The sequence below is a fragment of the Dysidea avara genome, chromosome 8, assembly GCF_963678975.1.
Source record: "Dysidea avara chromosome 8, odDysAvar1.4, whole genome shotgun sequence".
Taxonomy (NCBI): Eukaryota; Metazoa; Porifera; class Demospongiae; order Dictyoceratida; family Dysideidae; genus Dysidea; species Dysidea avara.
In genome coordinates, this window is record NC_089279.1 from 3,514,939 (window position 1) to 3,529,480 (window position 14,542).

Consider the following 14,542-nt stretch of genomic DNA (forward strand, 5'->3'; position numbering starts at 1 on the left):
GTTACTTAAATATTCTTTTCAAATTTCTGCTATCAACCAAACGATGCACAGAACCAATACCAATGTAAGTTATTAATAGTTTTAAGTTATTGTATGTGGTGACCGTGTGATCATCTTACAGTGGCCATGGTCAGTACAACAACAGTATGTGTGGAGGATATTAATGACAACCCACCACAATGTCTGCTCAACCCATATGTAGCAGGTGAGATAGAGTGGTTTTCAATGATGCTACTGACACTGTCACATGCGATTACATTATCATTTCCTTATTTCACTATGACCTATAGCATATGAGAGCTACCATTGGTAAAAGTTATGGAACTAGGTTTAAATTACGAATTTACTGCTTCAAAAGATCAAGACACTCTAATAGAGCAGTCATCTACCTTCAATTTCTTACAGAATAATCAGGTTTGCCTCACCTTCTAAAATTTTCTAGTTACACCCTAGCTGTGCAGTTACATACATTGTATTTACAGCATATGTACTATTGCACACAAACACAAGAAATTATAGCTGTTATAAATCCTCTCGTACCAGATATCCCAGCCACATCTCAGCATATGAATGTTTTCTTTCAAGAGATGTAATAAGCTCTACTAGTGCTATATAGTGTTGTACCAATGAACTTCATTATGCAAGCATCAAATAATTTATATAGTACATTAAATGTTATTTTACCATGCAAATATATTTCTACCCAGCTATTGGTCATGATTTGGCATATGGATCTGAATTTGCTACAATTATCGTAAGTATTTCATAAAACACATCACACATATATTACAAATTATTGTTAACAGACAACCGACATGGATATTGGCAACCATAGTGTGCATTGGTATGAGCTGGAGAATACTGATGTGCCATATCTGATAGAACGAGAGACTGGAGTGATGACTACAACTGCTTTGTTCCGTGATAAAATTGGACAAATATACTACAACAGAATTCGTGTATATGACAATTATGGTCAAGCCCCCAGCTTGTTTGCTCTCTGTGACCTCCGAGTATGTTTTAATGACAACGTGAAATGATACATATTATTTTATTGGTCTTATTTCTCAGGTATATGTTGTCAGTGATGAATATCGTATCATCATCATAGTCAATCTTCCTATTGAAATAGTCCGTATGAACATTGTGTCAATCATTAAGTGAGACAAGACAAACATATGTCATAGTACGTTATATTGTTGCAATTTTGCAGTATTTTCCAGAGAGCTACAGGATGCTTGATCGGTATTGACACTATCAGGCCAAGAACCAGCGATGAAGAAGACTCTTTCCAGATCTCTCAGTGAGTGATACCTCATATTTTCTGTTAATTTATGGCAAACAATCATCACAACATGTTACTATTACAGAACTGATGTTATTGTTCACGGCATTGACCCAGTCACTTTTGAACTTAAACCTCGTGGTCCAATAATATCGTAAGAATTTGAGTAGTAAATTTATAACTAGTTTCACACTTTCTCTTATATAATAGTATAATAGATCGCATGTACAGTACAATTAACACTTCAATTCATCAAGCTGTCGGAGCATCTGTCCTTCAAGTCAGGGTAAGTGCCAGTTTTATGACAAAGAAATTCCTTTAAAGTTATTTATGGTCTCCAGCGTTTCCCAGTAGATGAAAATGATGATAATTCAGACTTATTGGTAATTCTTTGGATTGTCATAGCCTTCCTAGTCGCAATAGCAATAGTGTTATGCTGTTGCTTCATATGTTGCTACTGCTGGGAGAGAAGAAGGTAATGGCATGAGCTAGTGTAAATATTTGTTCACCCTGTTGTTCTCTTGTAGGAGAAAACTAGCTCACAAAGAACTCAGTAAGATAATTTTCAACTGTATGTGATCAATGTTTATTATTCTTCATTATTTTTAGAATCTGTTGTCTCTTTGGATCAGTTTGAAAATACTGACAAGTAAGTGTCTAGGAAATGTGTTTATATGTTAGAATTACACATTGAATGTGTTGTGTTTTGTGGTGTTATCATTGGCCCAGCGGCACTTACATAAACTGTAAATTTTCAGTCTCCTTCTATAATTATATACCACACAATTAATTGACATGATACCATAGTTCCTATTCAGTTTAATGGTAACGAAAGTTAAGATACTCTAATAGAACAGTCAACTCACTGTTTGGCCCCTGCTATTGGGCATAGTATAGGTAGTATGGACAGAGTGCTGGAGCTGCTTCACATTATACATTTGCAAGTTATTATTTGCACTCTAGGGTCAATCATCTACCTAATTATTGATCCAATTAAAAGCCAGGCTAATATCAACAAAATTTACAAGCAAGGCATGATTCTCAATTAATAGCATGTTTATATAGAGAACATACATGCATGACTGTATACGCTAATTTTGTCATTGTAGTGGTGGAGTATATCAAAATCCATTGTGGGTGCAGCCTTATGCAGAGTGGCAGGAAGAGTCTCAGTCACAGGAAATTGTTATGTAAGTGAAGGAATGAGTTGTGGTACTGATTTCTGACAATTTGTCATCTGTAGTGACGTTGATGATGAACCTGTCAGTGAAGTCAACCTAATTTATGCATCCCAGGTGAGATTTTGTATCCATTAAATGTGTGGCGCTAACAATGTAATGAATTTTGTGTTAGGAGTTAGAGATACCTGTCACTCAGTGTGAAGATGAGGACAGTGACGATGAGATGAAGAACGTACAACCGCCAGACTACTCAAACAGCATGAGGCTTGGTCAATATGTTGATGACACACAAACTTCTACCAGATACTCCTCTGCACAGGCCTACAGTCAACCATCTACATCTTATCAAAAGCAAAGTACATCATATCGTACCAGTGGCTATGGTGACACTACTGGTGGCTATGGTGGCTCTGATTCCTATGAAGCTGTGTCAGGGAATATTGGTGGAGGTACTACTAGTACAACCACAACACGCACAGTCTCTTACAAGAAGACAGCCTCCTACAAGAGAACCATAGAAGTTCCTGAGACCGTAGAGACTGTTGAAGTGATTCACACCACCTCTCCTACTACCCCTTTTGAAACAGAAGATGAGAACACAGGTTTGCTGTCTGATGGTAATCAATTTAATTTTGATGAAGACTGATCGAAACTATAACTTGACACAAATCACATTTACTTTTTATTATTTATCGTTTGGTGCTTATTACTTCACACATACATACACAAATATACACATACGTACACAAGCACAATCTTGTAGATGTATTTAAAATAAATCCGGATATTTAGAGTATACAAAATAATTATTCTCCGGATATTCGTTGTGAGTATTTGGTAGCTAGTTGGTCGCGGATCTGATGGGACAATGTTCTGGAAAGGTATCGACGAAGAAATTCGTGTGTGGTGACTTAATAGAAGACACAGGACTACGATATGCTACACTACGACCCATCGATGTCAACGTGACGATTAGCGGAGAACAATTACCACAAGCTGCTGAACAGAGATTACAGATTAGAGAAATATTAAAGGAGCACTCAGAAGGCTCGCAGTTTTCAAAGAAGACTTTTTCCGTGTTGCCAGATGTGGCGACGTTGGCAGAAGTCCATTTTGGGATAGGGTGTGAAATTGAACGCTATCACTTCTGTAGCGAGAAACACATAGGTGCCAATCATGACTTCCTCACGGGTGACGAGGTGAGAGACAGCAGTAAAACGTACAGTTTCGATTTAGTGGGATACAAACAAGTTCGAGAGTTGTCCTTGACGTTGGATATTCGACCTCGTGTGGGTCCTTTAGCCGGAAAGAACATTTCTTTTTGGTGGCGAAACGATACCCTTCAAGTCAAAGGTGGAGGCCCAAACTACTCTTTCTCATTTGCGAGACACCATTGGTACCATTCCTTCAGTAGTGTGACAGAATTCTGCAAGATTTGTCTACACATTGCTCACCATGTCCCTAGAACAGCAGCTATTGGTCTACACGACTTTCTTGTACTGAATGACGATCAGGAAGCACCAGAAGAACGTCTTATACAGGAACAACCTTGGACGCTATCCCAAATTGCTGGTCGTAGCCTCATGTGTCATCTGGATGCTATTCCCCATGGACTAGCCATTCCCACAAGATACCTGTCAAAGATATACAGTGGCTGTGACCCAGTTGACGTGACATTGCATTTGTGGCCTAGCACATTTCACAATGGGAAGAGTTGCAGGGTTACAGTGTTGGATGGGTTGTTGTACTGTGAGCTAACACACATGATCATGTTAAGGTACAACATAGGTCCCAGTTACCAGCTGAAGTGGTACGAGAACTTCAAGCCTGTTTCGGGGATGCAGCAGATTGGAGTGCACTCTAAGAGAGTTGATTGTTTTATTGTCAACAAGTATGTTGATAGCGAGCTTGAAGATGTGTTCTATGGTGAAGAGCAGTCACTGAAATCCACTGTACCAATTATAATCTCACTAGTTGGGTTTGAGGTTAAAGACTTGTATGTTAATCCTTCAATGACTGTCAAAGAGTTTGATAAAGAAGTTAGAAAATTGTTTGGCTTGAAGTCTGATAGTTTCTTAGTGTTACTCCCTGAGGGGGATTTGTCACCACAGTATAGCAGAAATGACCAATGGAAATGTGTTTACTCCTTGTTGCTTGGCAGCCAGACTCAGCATAGACCAAGCAGTTCCGGATCAGAGAACTTTACTCGTAGAAGTTCCCATCGCAATGGAAGCAGCAACTATGCCCCCAGAAGTCAAAGCAGTATAGCTGATTCACCACAGCACCAATCCTCAAGCTCATTTAGACCATGGCAGCCATTCCAACGTTCTAATTCAGTACGACAGTCGTCTTCCTCCAGTAACTACGGACCCTCATCATTTCAGAGGTCAATGTCAATTCGACCAACAACTAAATCTGCTCCCTCACCAATGGTGTTGGCTACAAAGTTGCTTTCTAATGACTGCAGAAATTTTCCGATGCACAAGAACATTCATAGCCTGAGCGTTGATGAGGTTTATGATATGCCAATGTACAGTTATGACCTGGAGAGGTACGGCATATTTAGTCACTCAGTAGTGCAAGTTTTTGAGGTGACAGGACCAACAGTGCCCATTTCATTCTGTGGATCCACAGCTCAGCAGCGTAGCACTGGCCAAGCTTCAAATTCAACCTCCTCGCATGTTAAAAGCCGATCCATTAATCTTATGGACATCAACCCAGCATGGCCCATCCCCACACTTACACAATATGTTGAAGCAATAATCTGTCCTCGTCAGGCTGTGTCACAGAAGAAAATCACACTGGGTAGTAATACACTCATTGATACTGTGGACGTCATGAAGCTAAAGGTATCAGAAATTCTTGACGTGTGGAAACCTGTGTGGTGGAAAACAAAGGGATCCTCTTCAGCACATAAAATGTCATCGAAAGACATTACTCCTGAAGATGTCTTGATCATTGAGGCAATGAATCACCAATACAATTGAATTGTAATATATTACATATCCACAGCTTTATTATATCATTTGATTGAAAATTTCTATATATTTATTTCACAAATTTTATTTCATTAAATTGTATACTAAAATATCAGTCATAAATTTTATTTCAATATTGTATATCTCTAATTGTACATAATAAAACATTTCAAGTAATGTGTGTATATATAACAATTTGACACCTCAGATCAAAGGAATTCCAGAGGATACATTTGCCATGTATACCTTTACAGGAATACATCTGAATGTACACCGGTGTGTATTGAAATGTATCCCGGGATGCACTTTTAAAGAGCAAGCCACTTTCATCAAAGCAAGCATGGCCTTGATGTGGATGTGGTAGTTCTGTTTGTTTTATACAAGCTCAGACCGAAATCAATTGTGGAATGCCCACTTGATGATTACCACAAATTGAAGTGTTGCCACAAGAAGCACTCAAATGAAGTATCCTTGCCATTCTACAAGTTGGGAAATGTTACTTAAAGGTTAGAACTAGTCTTACAGTGCATTCACAAGCGTTTCGGCACATTTTTGAATGTGCACACACCCACATTACAAATGACACGAGTTAACTACTCTATAATGAAGTTTACCCCTTTAGGTCTTTAGTATATGCTGTGAGTAGTCTTTAAACAATGCACAAGCATTAAAACACTTGTAAATTCCCCGAAATTTGCCCTACTCGACTTTTTCATGATATCCGTAGGACTCGTCTGTTTATTATAACAATCGTAGCTACAACGTTACTTGCTGCCTAACCATAATCGAATCTTTCAGGCATGCATATAAAACCAATCCAGTGGTTACACTCATATTGGCATCAAGGCTATCATATCAGCCTGAATGGAAGTGTTACATATTAGTTGTAGCATGGGCACTCATGATTTGCCTGATATGTATGCCCGCAGCCCTTGGGCTTTGGGCATACATATCAGGCAAATCACAAGTGCCCATGTTACAACTATAAAATTAGTGGCATGAGGGCTTTGCCTGATATGTATGCCTGAGTGCCCGAGGGCCGCAGGCCCAAGGGTATACATATCAGGCAAAGCCCAAATGCCCTGTGTTACAGCTAATATGTAACACTTATCAGGCCAGCTGATAGCCTGTACAGGGCGATCAATCACCCAAGCCAATACGAGTGCAGTCACTGGATATAATTTATTACATATGCATACCTAAAATTTTTGATTATGGGTCAGCAGCTGGTTACGTTCAGTTACAATGAATGTACATATCCTAGAGATATCACAGAGAATTTCGGTTACGTGAGTTTAATGTTTTAATCAGTGCTATATTGAATTGTTTACAGAAACAGTATGGAGTTCACTAAAGGCCTAGATAGGTTGTAGAATGGTTACTCCGTGCAGAGTAGTAGCTTCACGATGGGGATGTGTCTGTATCCGAAAACGTGCAGAAACGATCAGTGAATAAGCTATAGCACTACTTGAATTTCATCATGAAAACTACTCAGACAGAGAGCATTTTGTTATCCTCGCCATCCTACGAGTTGAAATAGGTTAGACCTGGTTGTGCATCCTAATCACATGAGTATTAATCAATCCCCACAATCGATTTTGGCCTCAACGTCTATATAATCACTGCCCAGTTGTATATAGCTTGGCTAAATTTCGTATGTAGCCCGGGCGGCTCCTTTGATCTGAGGTGTGAAAGTGTTACATTCTATGCATCAATGATATAATGTAATTAGTTGCAAAGGGTCAACAGGACTTAATGACAAAAGGAGAACTGAGAGAGAATCCTGGTGATGGGACCAAGAGGAGTAATAAGTGTAGTTTATTGTAAATGTGTAGTTTGCATGCCAAACCTGCATAAGAAGGTCACTGATAATCCCCAGATGTGTCATAAGTGTACACAGAAGCCAATACGTGCTGGGGTCTTCTGTGTACAAAGAGACCTTGATGTAACCACTATGTGTGCTCTTTTCATTGGGGAGGCTACAGCCATGACCAATATAACTACCATGTATCTGTGATAAACAGAGCTTGTACTCCAACTGAAGTGATTTACCAAGTACAGAAACAGGAAAGAGTGTTTGTTTTTGCTGAAATGATGAAGTACTTTATAATAGTTATAACATTTGATACAATTCACTGTGAGCGCTTTCTGAATGCAAACACTACCATACATGGTAAACCACAATAAGCATCACACTATTAAAATGCCTCACCGATCACATCCCATTCTTCTTGAGATAGTAATATACTGAGTAGTTATGGTAAACAAAAGACTTTATATAGTCTATAGTCTAGTGTGTGTATACAGTTTGTCCAGTGCATGCATCCTACATCATCATAGAATTGAATGTTGTCTTGTGTAAAAGAATTCATGGAAGTCCTGCTTTAACACCAACTCCACGTTGTGTCCTAGCATCCTAAACAGCATGAAGAGATTTTTCTCCTTTTACTGCACAGGCTTCATAACAATTTCAAAAAGATGTAACTAGCTTACAATCACCATTAGCAAGGGCATCCTTCATATACCAGATCACAAACTGAAACCATAATATGGCTAGTTACAGTTTGCCATCTTCTTTCTGGCATAAAAAGTCTACCTCTTGATTTACCTCCATAGCACTTAGCACCGCAAAAAATACTACATGCAATTCACCACACCACTACTACTACAGTATAAGTACACTACTGTCTACTCCACTGATATCAATCCATACAATGCAATATACTGCATATAGCACCCTTACAGAAGTTTATGTTGATGGAAGCCCCTTGTAATAGAAGACACCACTTGGTACCAGGCACAACAGTAGCAAGGCACCAACACTTTCAACACAACAGCTAGTTGCATGAGATACACCTGCACAGTGCACACACTTCCTCGTAGTGACTATAAACTCTATTACTAACTGCTTGTACCTTACCAGGAGACTGAGGGAAGTGTATCAGATATTCTGGAACATCCCGGCACCTTCAAGGTCGAAGTCATACTTGGTTACAAAAGTAGAGCTTTGCTATATGTAAATGTACACAGGCTATCACTACACATACCACCCACTCCTATTTTCTGTAATCATTTGGTCATGGCAGCACCTTGTTGGTTTTTTATTGATGAAGTCCAAATAATTGAGATGGACACTATATCAAATGCACCAACCAAAACTCCATAGCTGAAGATGCTTGGTCATTGAGGTAATATAATATATCTGCAGTGTTATTATCATTCAATCATTTCTTAACATTAATTTTCATTCACAAATTATATTTCATTAATTTAATATCTCAAATCATCCATAATTACAACATAATTATAATATACACGTGCATTTATCATTGATATAATGTAATTTAGTTGCAATGACTTGTTCATTGGAGAGAGAAATTTACAACTATGACTAACTACCGGCATACATCTGTGTGATAAATAATAACAACTTGTACTCCAATTGAAGTGATTATACCACATACAGGAACAGGGAAGAGTGTTTTGTTTTCGCTTCCTTCAGCTGAAATGATGGGAGTACTTTATATAGTTAATAGAGCATTTGAGATGGTTCACTGCAGACGTTTTCTGAATGCAAACACCAGGTATAGACCTACCATATATGGTAAACCACAATAAGCAACACTTTAAAATGCCTCACCAATCACATCCCATTCTTCTTGAGATATTTCACCCTATAGTGATATAGTAGTTATAGTAAACACAAGGCTATATTATAGTGTAGTGTGTGCATACAGTTTGTCTATCCAGTGCTTGCATCCTGTAGAGGAGGTCAACATCTTCAACGAATTGTTGTCTTGTGTGAAAGAATTCATGGAAGTCCTGCTTTAATACCAACTCCATGTTGTGTTCTTCCAACATTCTAAACAGCATAAAGAGACTTTTCTCCTCTTGCCACATATATAGCATAAATGGTGTAACTAGCTTACAGTCACCATTAACAAGGACATGAAGGGCTATGGAGATGTTGTTCTTCATCACCAGAAAGATGACGAAACCATAATATAATTGCAATTCTTTCTGGCATAAAAAGTTTATCTTGATAGCACTTAGCAAAAAAACCTCTCAATAGCACTCAGCATAGGAAAAATACCTTATTTGCAATTCCATATTAGTGCTATAACATCATTTGCTATCTCGATACAACAGTAAGCACATTCCACTGATATCAACCCATACAATATATGTATAACATTCTGCAAATTAGTACCCATAAAGAGGTTTATGTTGACAGAAGTCCTTTGTAAAAATAGTGGAAGCCCCAACATACCACTTGGTACCAGGCACAACAGTAGCAAGGGATCAACACCTTTAGCAAAACAGCTACTTGCATGGGACACACCTGCCTCTTTATATACTTGTAGTGATTATATATAACACTAACTGTATACCTACCTTACTAGGAGAAGGAAGTGTATTAGATATTCTGGAACATCCACCACACCTTCGAGGTGGAAGTTATACTTAGCTCCAAACAATGGAATATCATCGATGTTAAATGATGGGATGGCAGAGTAGATGCTGCTGCCACACATGTGGTCACCCTCAGTAGAGGATCTAAATCGACACCTGCAAGAGGAGGGCAGACAATTATAAGGATTATAGTGCACCCTTAGGAGCATGTTAAAAGTGTCTACACTAGAGAGAAATCCTGATTTTAGGTGTGTATGGATAGATATCCTTTTTTCAGGTATCCTTCACCCACAATAAAAATCAAAACACTTACATATCCTTCAATAAAAGGCACAATGGATGTTTTCTACTTGAATGACAAAAGCACATGACATTGTTTGGACATATGTTTAATTGGCAGGGATTATGATTAGAAATTTTGTTCCTTAACTATATTGGCAAGGCTACTCATTTACTGGCATAAGCTTTAATTTGGTAAATAACTACATGTAATTCACCAATTTACCAATTTAACTTCCTCACCAATAAGTATACAATATTTAATCACGATAAACTATACATGTATCATCTGTTCAATTTAACACCCTTACACTAATTCATTGGAATCAATAGTGGTTCCAATTAAGAAGCCTCCTGGTCGCAGGTTCTCACATAAATTCAATAACATCATCTTTGCCTGAGCAGCACTCTCAAAACAGTATTGGAGGGAAAACTGACAACTGGCGATGTTGAACCTCATGTAAGGATTCTTATACACATCTCGTAGTCTCACCTGCATACCAATTAAATCCACCATAGCTACTATGAATAGAACAAGCAGACCAGCACAATTTTAACTTGAACAGTGAAACTTGTGTGTCACCTTTCTAAACTGGCCATGTTGTAATTTCTAAATGTGCAATTAGTATGACCTATGTAATCACCTACTTAATATCACTATGTAATAAGGTCACTTGTCAATTTTCAACTTGAAATTCCCCCAAATGTGTACACCTGATGTAGCCACTTGGTCAGGAAATATTGGCCCAAAGCAACAGGAGTATAGACAAGATGTAGATGGTGCCACTCACTCTTGTACAATCGGCAGTGTGGAATTCAGCATTGAATAGTGGCTGCCTGTGACGACCTCTCATCCTGTCTGAGTTGTATCTGGTATCACATTGTTCAATGGACGTGGCTGCAATATCTGTAATGTAACCACAGTGGTAATGCAAAGTATGTACACCATGATCATAAAAAGCACTGTGATTTCAATTTAGTAATTACCCCCTAAAGGGACTTGAATGCCTGTGGGTTCTAGCCCCTAGCTTACCTGCTCCAACAAGATAAGAGATGTTTCCCTCTTTCCACTTGAGCAAGTCTCCTCCCTTGCCACAACACATGTCTAGCACGGTGTAATCTCTTTGGAGTATGTGCATGCGGATCAGCACACTCTTCACCCAGTTGTTGAAGTTGCGTAGATAAAATATTCGACTCTATTATGGGACCAATCACACTTATTACGCATACAAATATACATAATGGCCTACAAACAAGCCCGGCCTTATGATTATGAAAAAACAACATACTGGTACTATTATCCAGGAGGCCTAGGGTTAGACTTAAAAAAGAATACAAAAAATTGCCAAGTTCATAAAGTAGCCTAGGTGGTTGTTCCACTAGCTGTTTTGATATTGCAGGAGATGAAATTTTGCTTGCTGGTAAAATACAAGTAAAGAGGTATCTGTACTGATAGAATTGCTTATTGATATACTGTGAGATAGTAAAATGGAGGTAGATGAAGTAAGTCTTGGTGTAGTACTATCTGTGGCAACTAGCATTTCTTCTATTTTATAGGCTCTGTCAGTTTAGTAATTGTTTTACTGAGTATGTTATCCACAGCACATTAATGCAGGATCTTATGCACACCACTACTCATTGGAGTGTACACTGTTCCTTTCACTGATAATGGGCATACAAGTGTTGTAGTGAGCTACCAGCAGTGTATCCTTTCAAATTAAAAGGCAGCATGCCCCTCATAATGCATACAAAAATCAAGAACTCAAGGTTTTCTTCCAAAAAAAAAGAAAAAAAAGTTGAGTTGCCTTTCTCTAAACAGGGAACCAACTGATCATCATGATGGTGAGAGACAAGATAACAGTGGTCTCGTGCAACTTTCTAATTATACAGTTTATAAGTCTTGTACTGAGACTGATGGAATAAGTGCAGATCAGTTCAGCATCAAAACCACGTTGGGTCATCAGGGTTTATAGAATATCCCAGTGTGACCCATGTGTGAAATGAATTAATCGGTTAAAGTGAACACATCAAGGTCTAGCCCTTTTACAGTCCAGCTTCGTTTGTGAGCCATGCCCATTTGTTGGATTATATGCTATTGTCTGTAAGCATATGTGGAGTCATACCCATCTACTGGTAGTGATAGTGTGCACTGTAGTCTATATAGGTATACATGAACCCATATCTGTTGACTTAAGTGGAGCCACATCCACTAATTGATTGTTATTGTATGATTGCCTTGCGGCATGCCCATGTCAGTTCCTTTAGTGAGCCACGTCCATCTATAGGGAGTGTGTGATACTGTTTGTGTGCAGCCATGCTAATTGGGTGTGTTGAAGTTTGAGTTGCTAAAAATTGCATTTCATTCCTTTAAATTTTAGCCAGTGTAGACATGTATATGCTCTTGAAGTAATAAAGTCCATTTCACAAACTAGATGTTTGATTGCTTGATGCCAATTGATTACTTGATTGAATTTGATCCCAGGATTAAGTGCCTATAAAGGTAACTATCCTTTGAATTATGGGTACTTTCACAAAGCCATATCCACTTATAGGAAACGTGTTTAGTTGTCTGCAAACTTTCCTGTTTAGTTATCGCATATAGCTACCCATTTAGGCTTAACCTAATAAGCATCCAAAATATAACTTTAAGCGTACACCTCAGTTTAAATCATCCAGGTCAGCAGTAATGACCCAGGTTAGATGCTGGTGTAAATATACATACCAGAATCTATTTTCAATGCAAAAGTGAAGTAACACAACATCATGCAAAAGTACACTTCATTTCACTATTGCAATTAGCCACTCATTATTCTGATAGACCAATGTAGACTAGTGCTGAAACGAATAGCAATTTTTACTATTCGAATAGTTGTGGAACAAAACAACCGAATATTTGATTATTCTACTTCAATTGAACAAATACTGAAACCTTTTGTTAGGGAGCAAGGTAAGGCCTAAGAGCTATTTCTGTCTTTTCTATAATAGAATTTTTACAGCATAGATACATCACTTCATTCATAGTCTCAAGTTTCAAGGCATCTGAATACAGTGTACAAAGTGCTAACAATTATTCGAATAGTGTGTTAACGAATCAAATAGTGTCATGCCAACCGAATAGTCCGAGGCAAATAACCGAATAATCGTTTCAGCACTAGTGTAGACCCATTCTTACCATTTGCTAATAGCTAGGGACCTGGTGTGATATTCACACAAAACATAATACATGTCTGATTTGCCTGATCACACCACAAATGCAATCAAGCTATCAAAATAAAAAGTTCTCAATCCCAGTCACAAATGCAGACTTTGCCAGAACCACAAATTTCTATCAAACAGTGCAATGCGATGACAGGTTCATTTTCAATTTTGGTCTACAGATGGCCTGTGAGATACTACATACAAATTATGCAGTCAGAGTATTGACCATTGTTGAAAAACAAGCTGAGTGTCCAAGACTTACCTTATCCTTTTTGGCATTCTTCTCACTGGTAACAAATTTCTCAACTTGAGGAATGTTGTATTCTTTTCCAGGTAGATTATCTTCTGGTAGCTTCCTTTTACTACCTGATGTAGAAGCCATACTAGTGTCAATTTCCCAATTAATGCCCACCCACTATCCAGATATGATTTTTATAAAGGCACAACATTACTGCATATTAACAATTTACCTGGACAATGAAAGAACCAGTTTAGTTAAATGTACTGCACTTCTTCAATTTTCAATGCTCACTCCACACTGAATCAACAATCTTATTTAATTAAGACAGTGGGTGGTTTATGAGATAGAATTCATAATAGTACTTGTAGCAATTGTCCTAATGAATACAAACTATTACCGAGACAAATAGCATATTACCTCCCATCTGGATCGACTCAAGATTTGGCTCAGCCAACTGGTTGTTGAGGACGTCACTGCTAATGGCCACACACGATATAATGGAGTAAATTTGAAGGAACTATATTTACCTTACTCACTTCTTTTTCCTCTTCTTCCATTTCTCAAAAGTTAGTTTATCCCACCTCCATGAACAGTCTCTCTTCCTCTATTGGATGACTAGCACTGTCACTACCAGCTGTTGCTACATGTTGCCACTATCTGATCACTTCTTGTTCATTTTGATCTGCTACTTCCTCCATTTGCCTGTAGTATCCATCATCGCGTCTTCTTCCTTTATTTCTTCACTCTTGGCCTCTAACCTCAGTGGATCAGGTTTGCAAGGAGTGGGGGTCTTATCTTTATTATAAAGAAGGTGATAGGGCCCTACAAGGCATATAGTCAAAGCGTATGTGCAGTCGCATATATAGCAATATATATAGTCAGTACCTTGTTTGTTGTTATCCATGAAGTGCGAATATAAGTGAAGTGGTTTCAGAAGTTCAAGCCTGGACACTATAACACAAATGCA

At 38.3% G+C, this 14,542-nt stretch overlaps 2 protein-coding genes across 3 annotated transcripts; one reads left to right on the plus strand and one right to left on the minus strand.

The window, feature by feature from the left end:
- Nucleotides 1-45: 45 nt before the first annotated feature.
- On the plus strand, nucleotides 46-3,251 carry LOC136264518 (cadherin-87A-like). The gene is made up of 14 exons (XM_066059277.1): nucleotides 46-64; nucleotides 122-205; nucleotides 708-754; nucleotides 807-1,013; nucleotides 1,072-1,160; nucleotides 1,214-1,303; nucleotides 1,371-1,439; nucleotides 1,496-1,571; nucleotides 1,627-1,760; nucleotides 1,813-1,838; nucleotides 1,895-1,934; nucleotides 2,395-2,475; nucleotides 2,529-2,580; nucleotides 2,639-3,251. Exons 2-14 carry the CDS (start codon nucleotides 127-129, stop codon nucleotides 3,110-3,112), a joined length of 1,464 nt encoding a protein of 487 aa, XP_065915349.1. The 5' UTR covers nucleotides 46-64; nucleotides 122-126; the 3' UTR covers nucleotides 3,113-3,251.
- Nucleotides 3,252-8,696: 5,445 nt separating this feature from the next.
- Nucleotides 8,697-14,530, minus strand: LOC136264520 (mRNA cap guanine-N7 methyltransferase-like). 2 transcript variants are annotated; one of them, XM_066059281.1, is made up of 12 exons: nucleotides 14,461-14,530; nucleotides 14,103-14,397; nucleotides 13,993-14,051; nucleotides 13,805-13,872; nucleotides 13,597-13,749; nucleotides 11,170-11,332; nucleotides 10,928-11,043; nucleotides 10,448-10,629; nucleotides 9,840-10,013; nucleotides 9,180-9,306; nucleotides 9,085-9,118; nucleotides 8,697-9,036 (listed from the first exon to the last, which is right to left on the minus strand). In XM_066059281.1, exons 5-12 carry the CDS (start codon nucleotides 13,714-13,716, stop codon nucleotides 8,996-8,998), a joined length of 957 nt encoding a protein of 318 aa, XP_065915353.1. In that variant the 5' UTR covers nucleotides 13,717-13,749; nucleotides 13,805-13,872; nucleotides 13,993-14,051; nucleotides 14,103-14,397; nucleotides 14,461-14,530; the 3' UTR covers nucleotides 8,697-8,995. The 2 variants fall into 2 exon arrangements, with proteins under 2 accessions (XP_065915353.1, XP_065915352.1); XM_066059280.1 differs by having other exon boundaries at nucleotides 13,805-14,051.
- Between the last annotated feature and the right edge of the window lie 12 nt (nucleotides 14,531-14,542).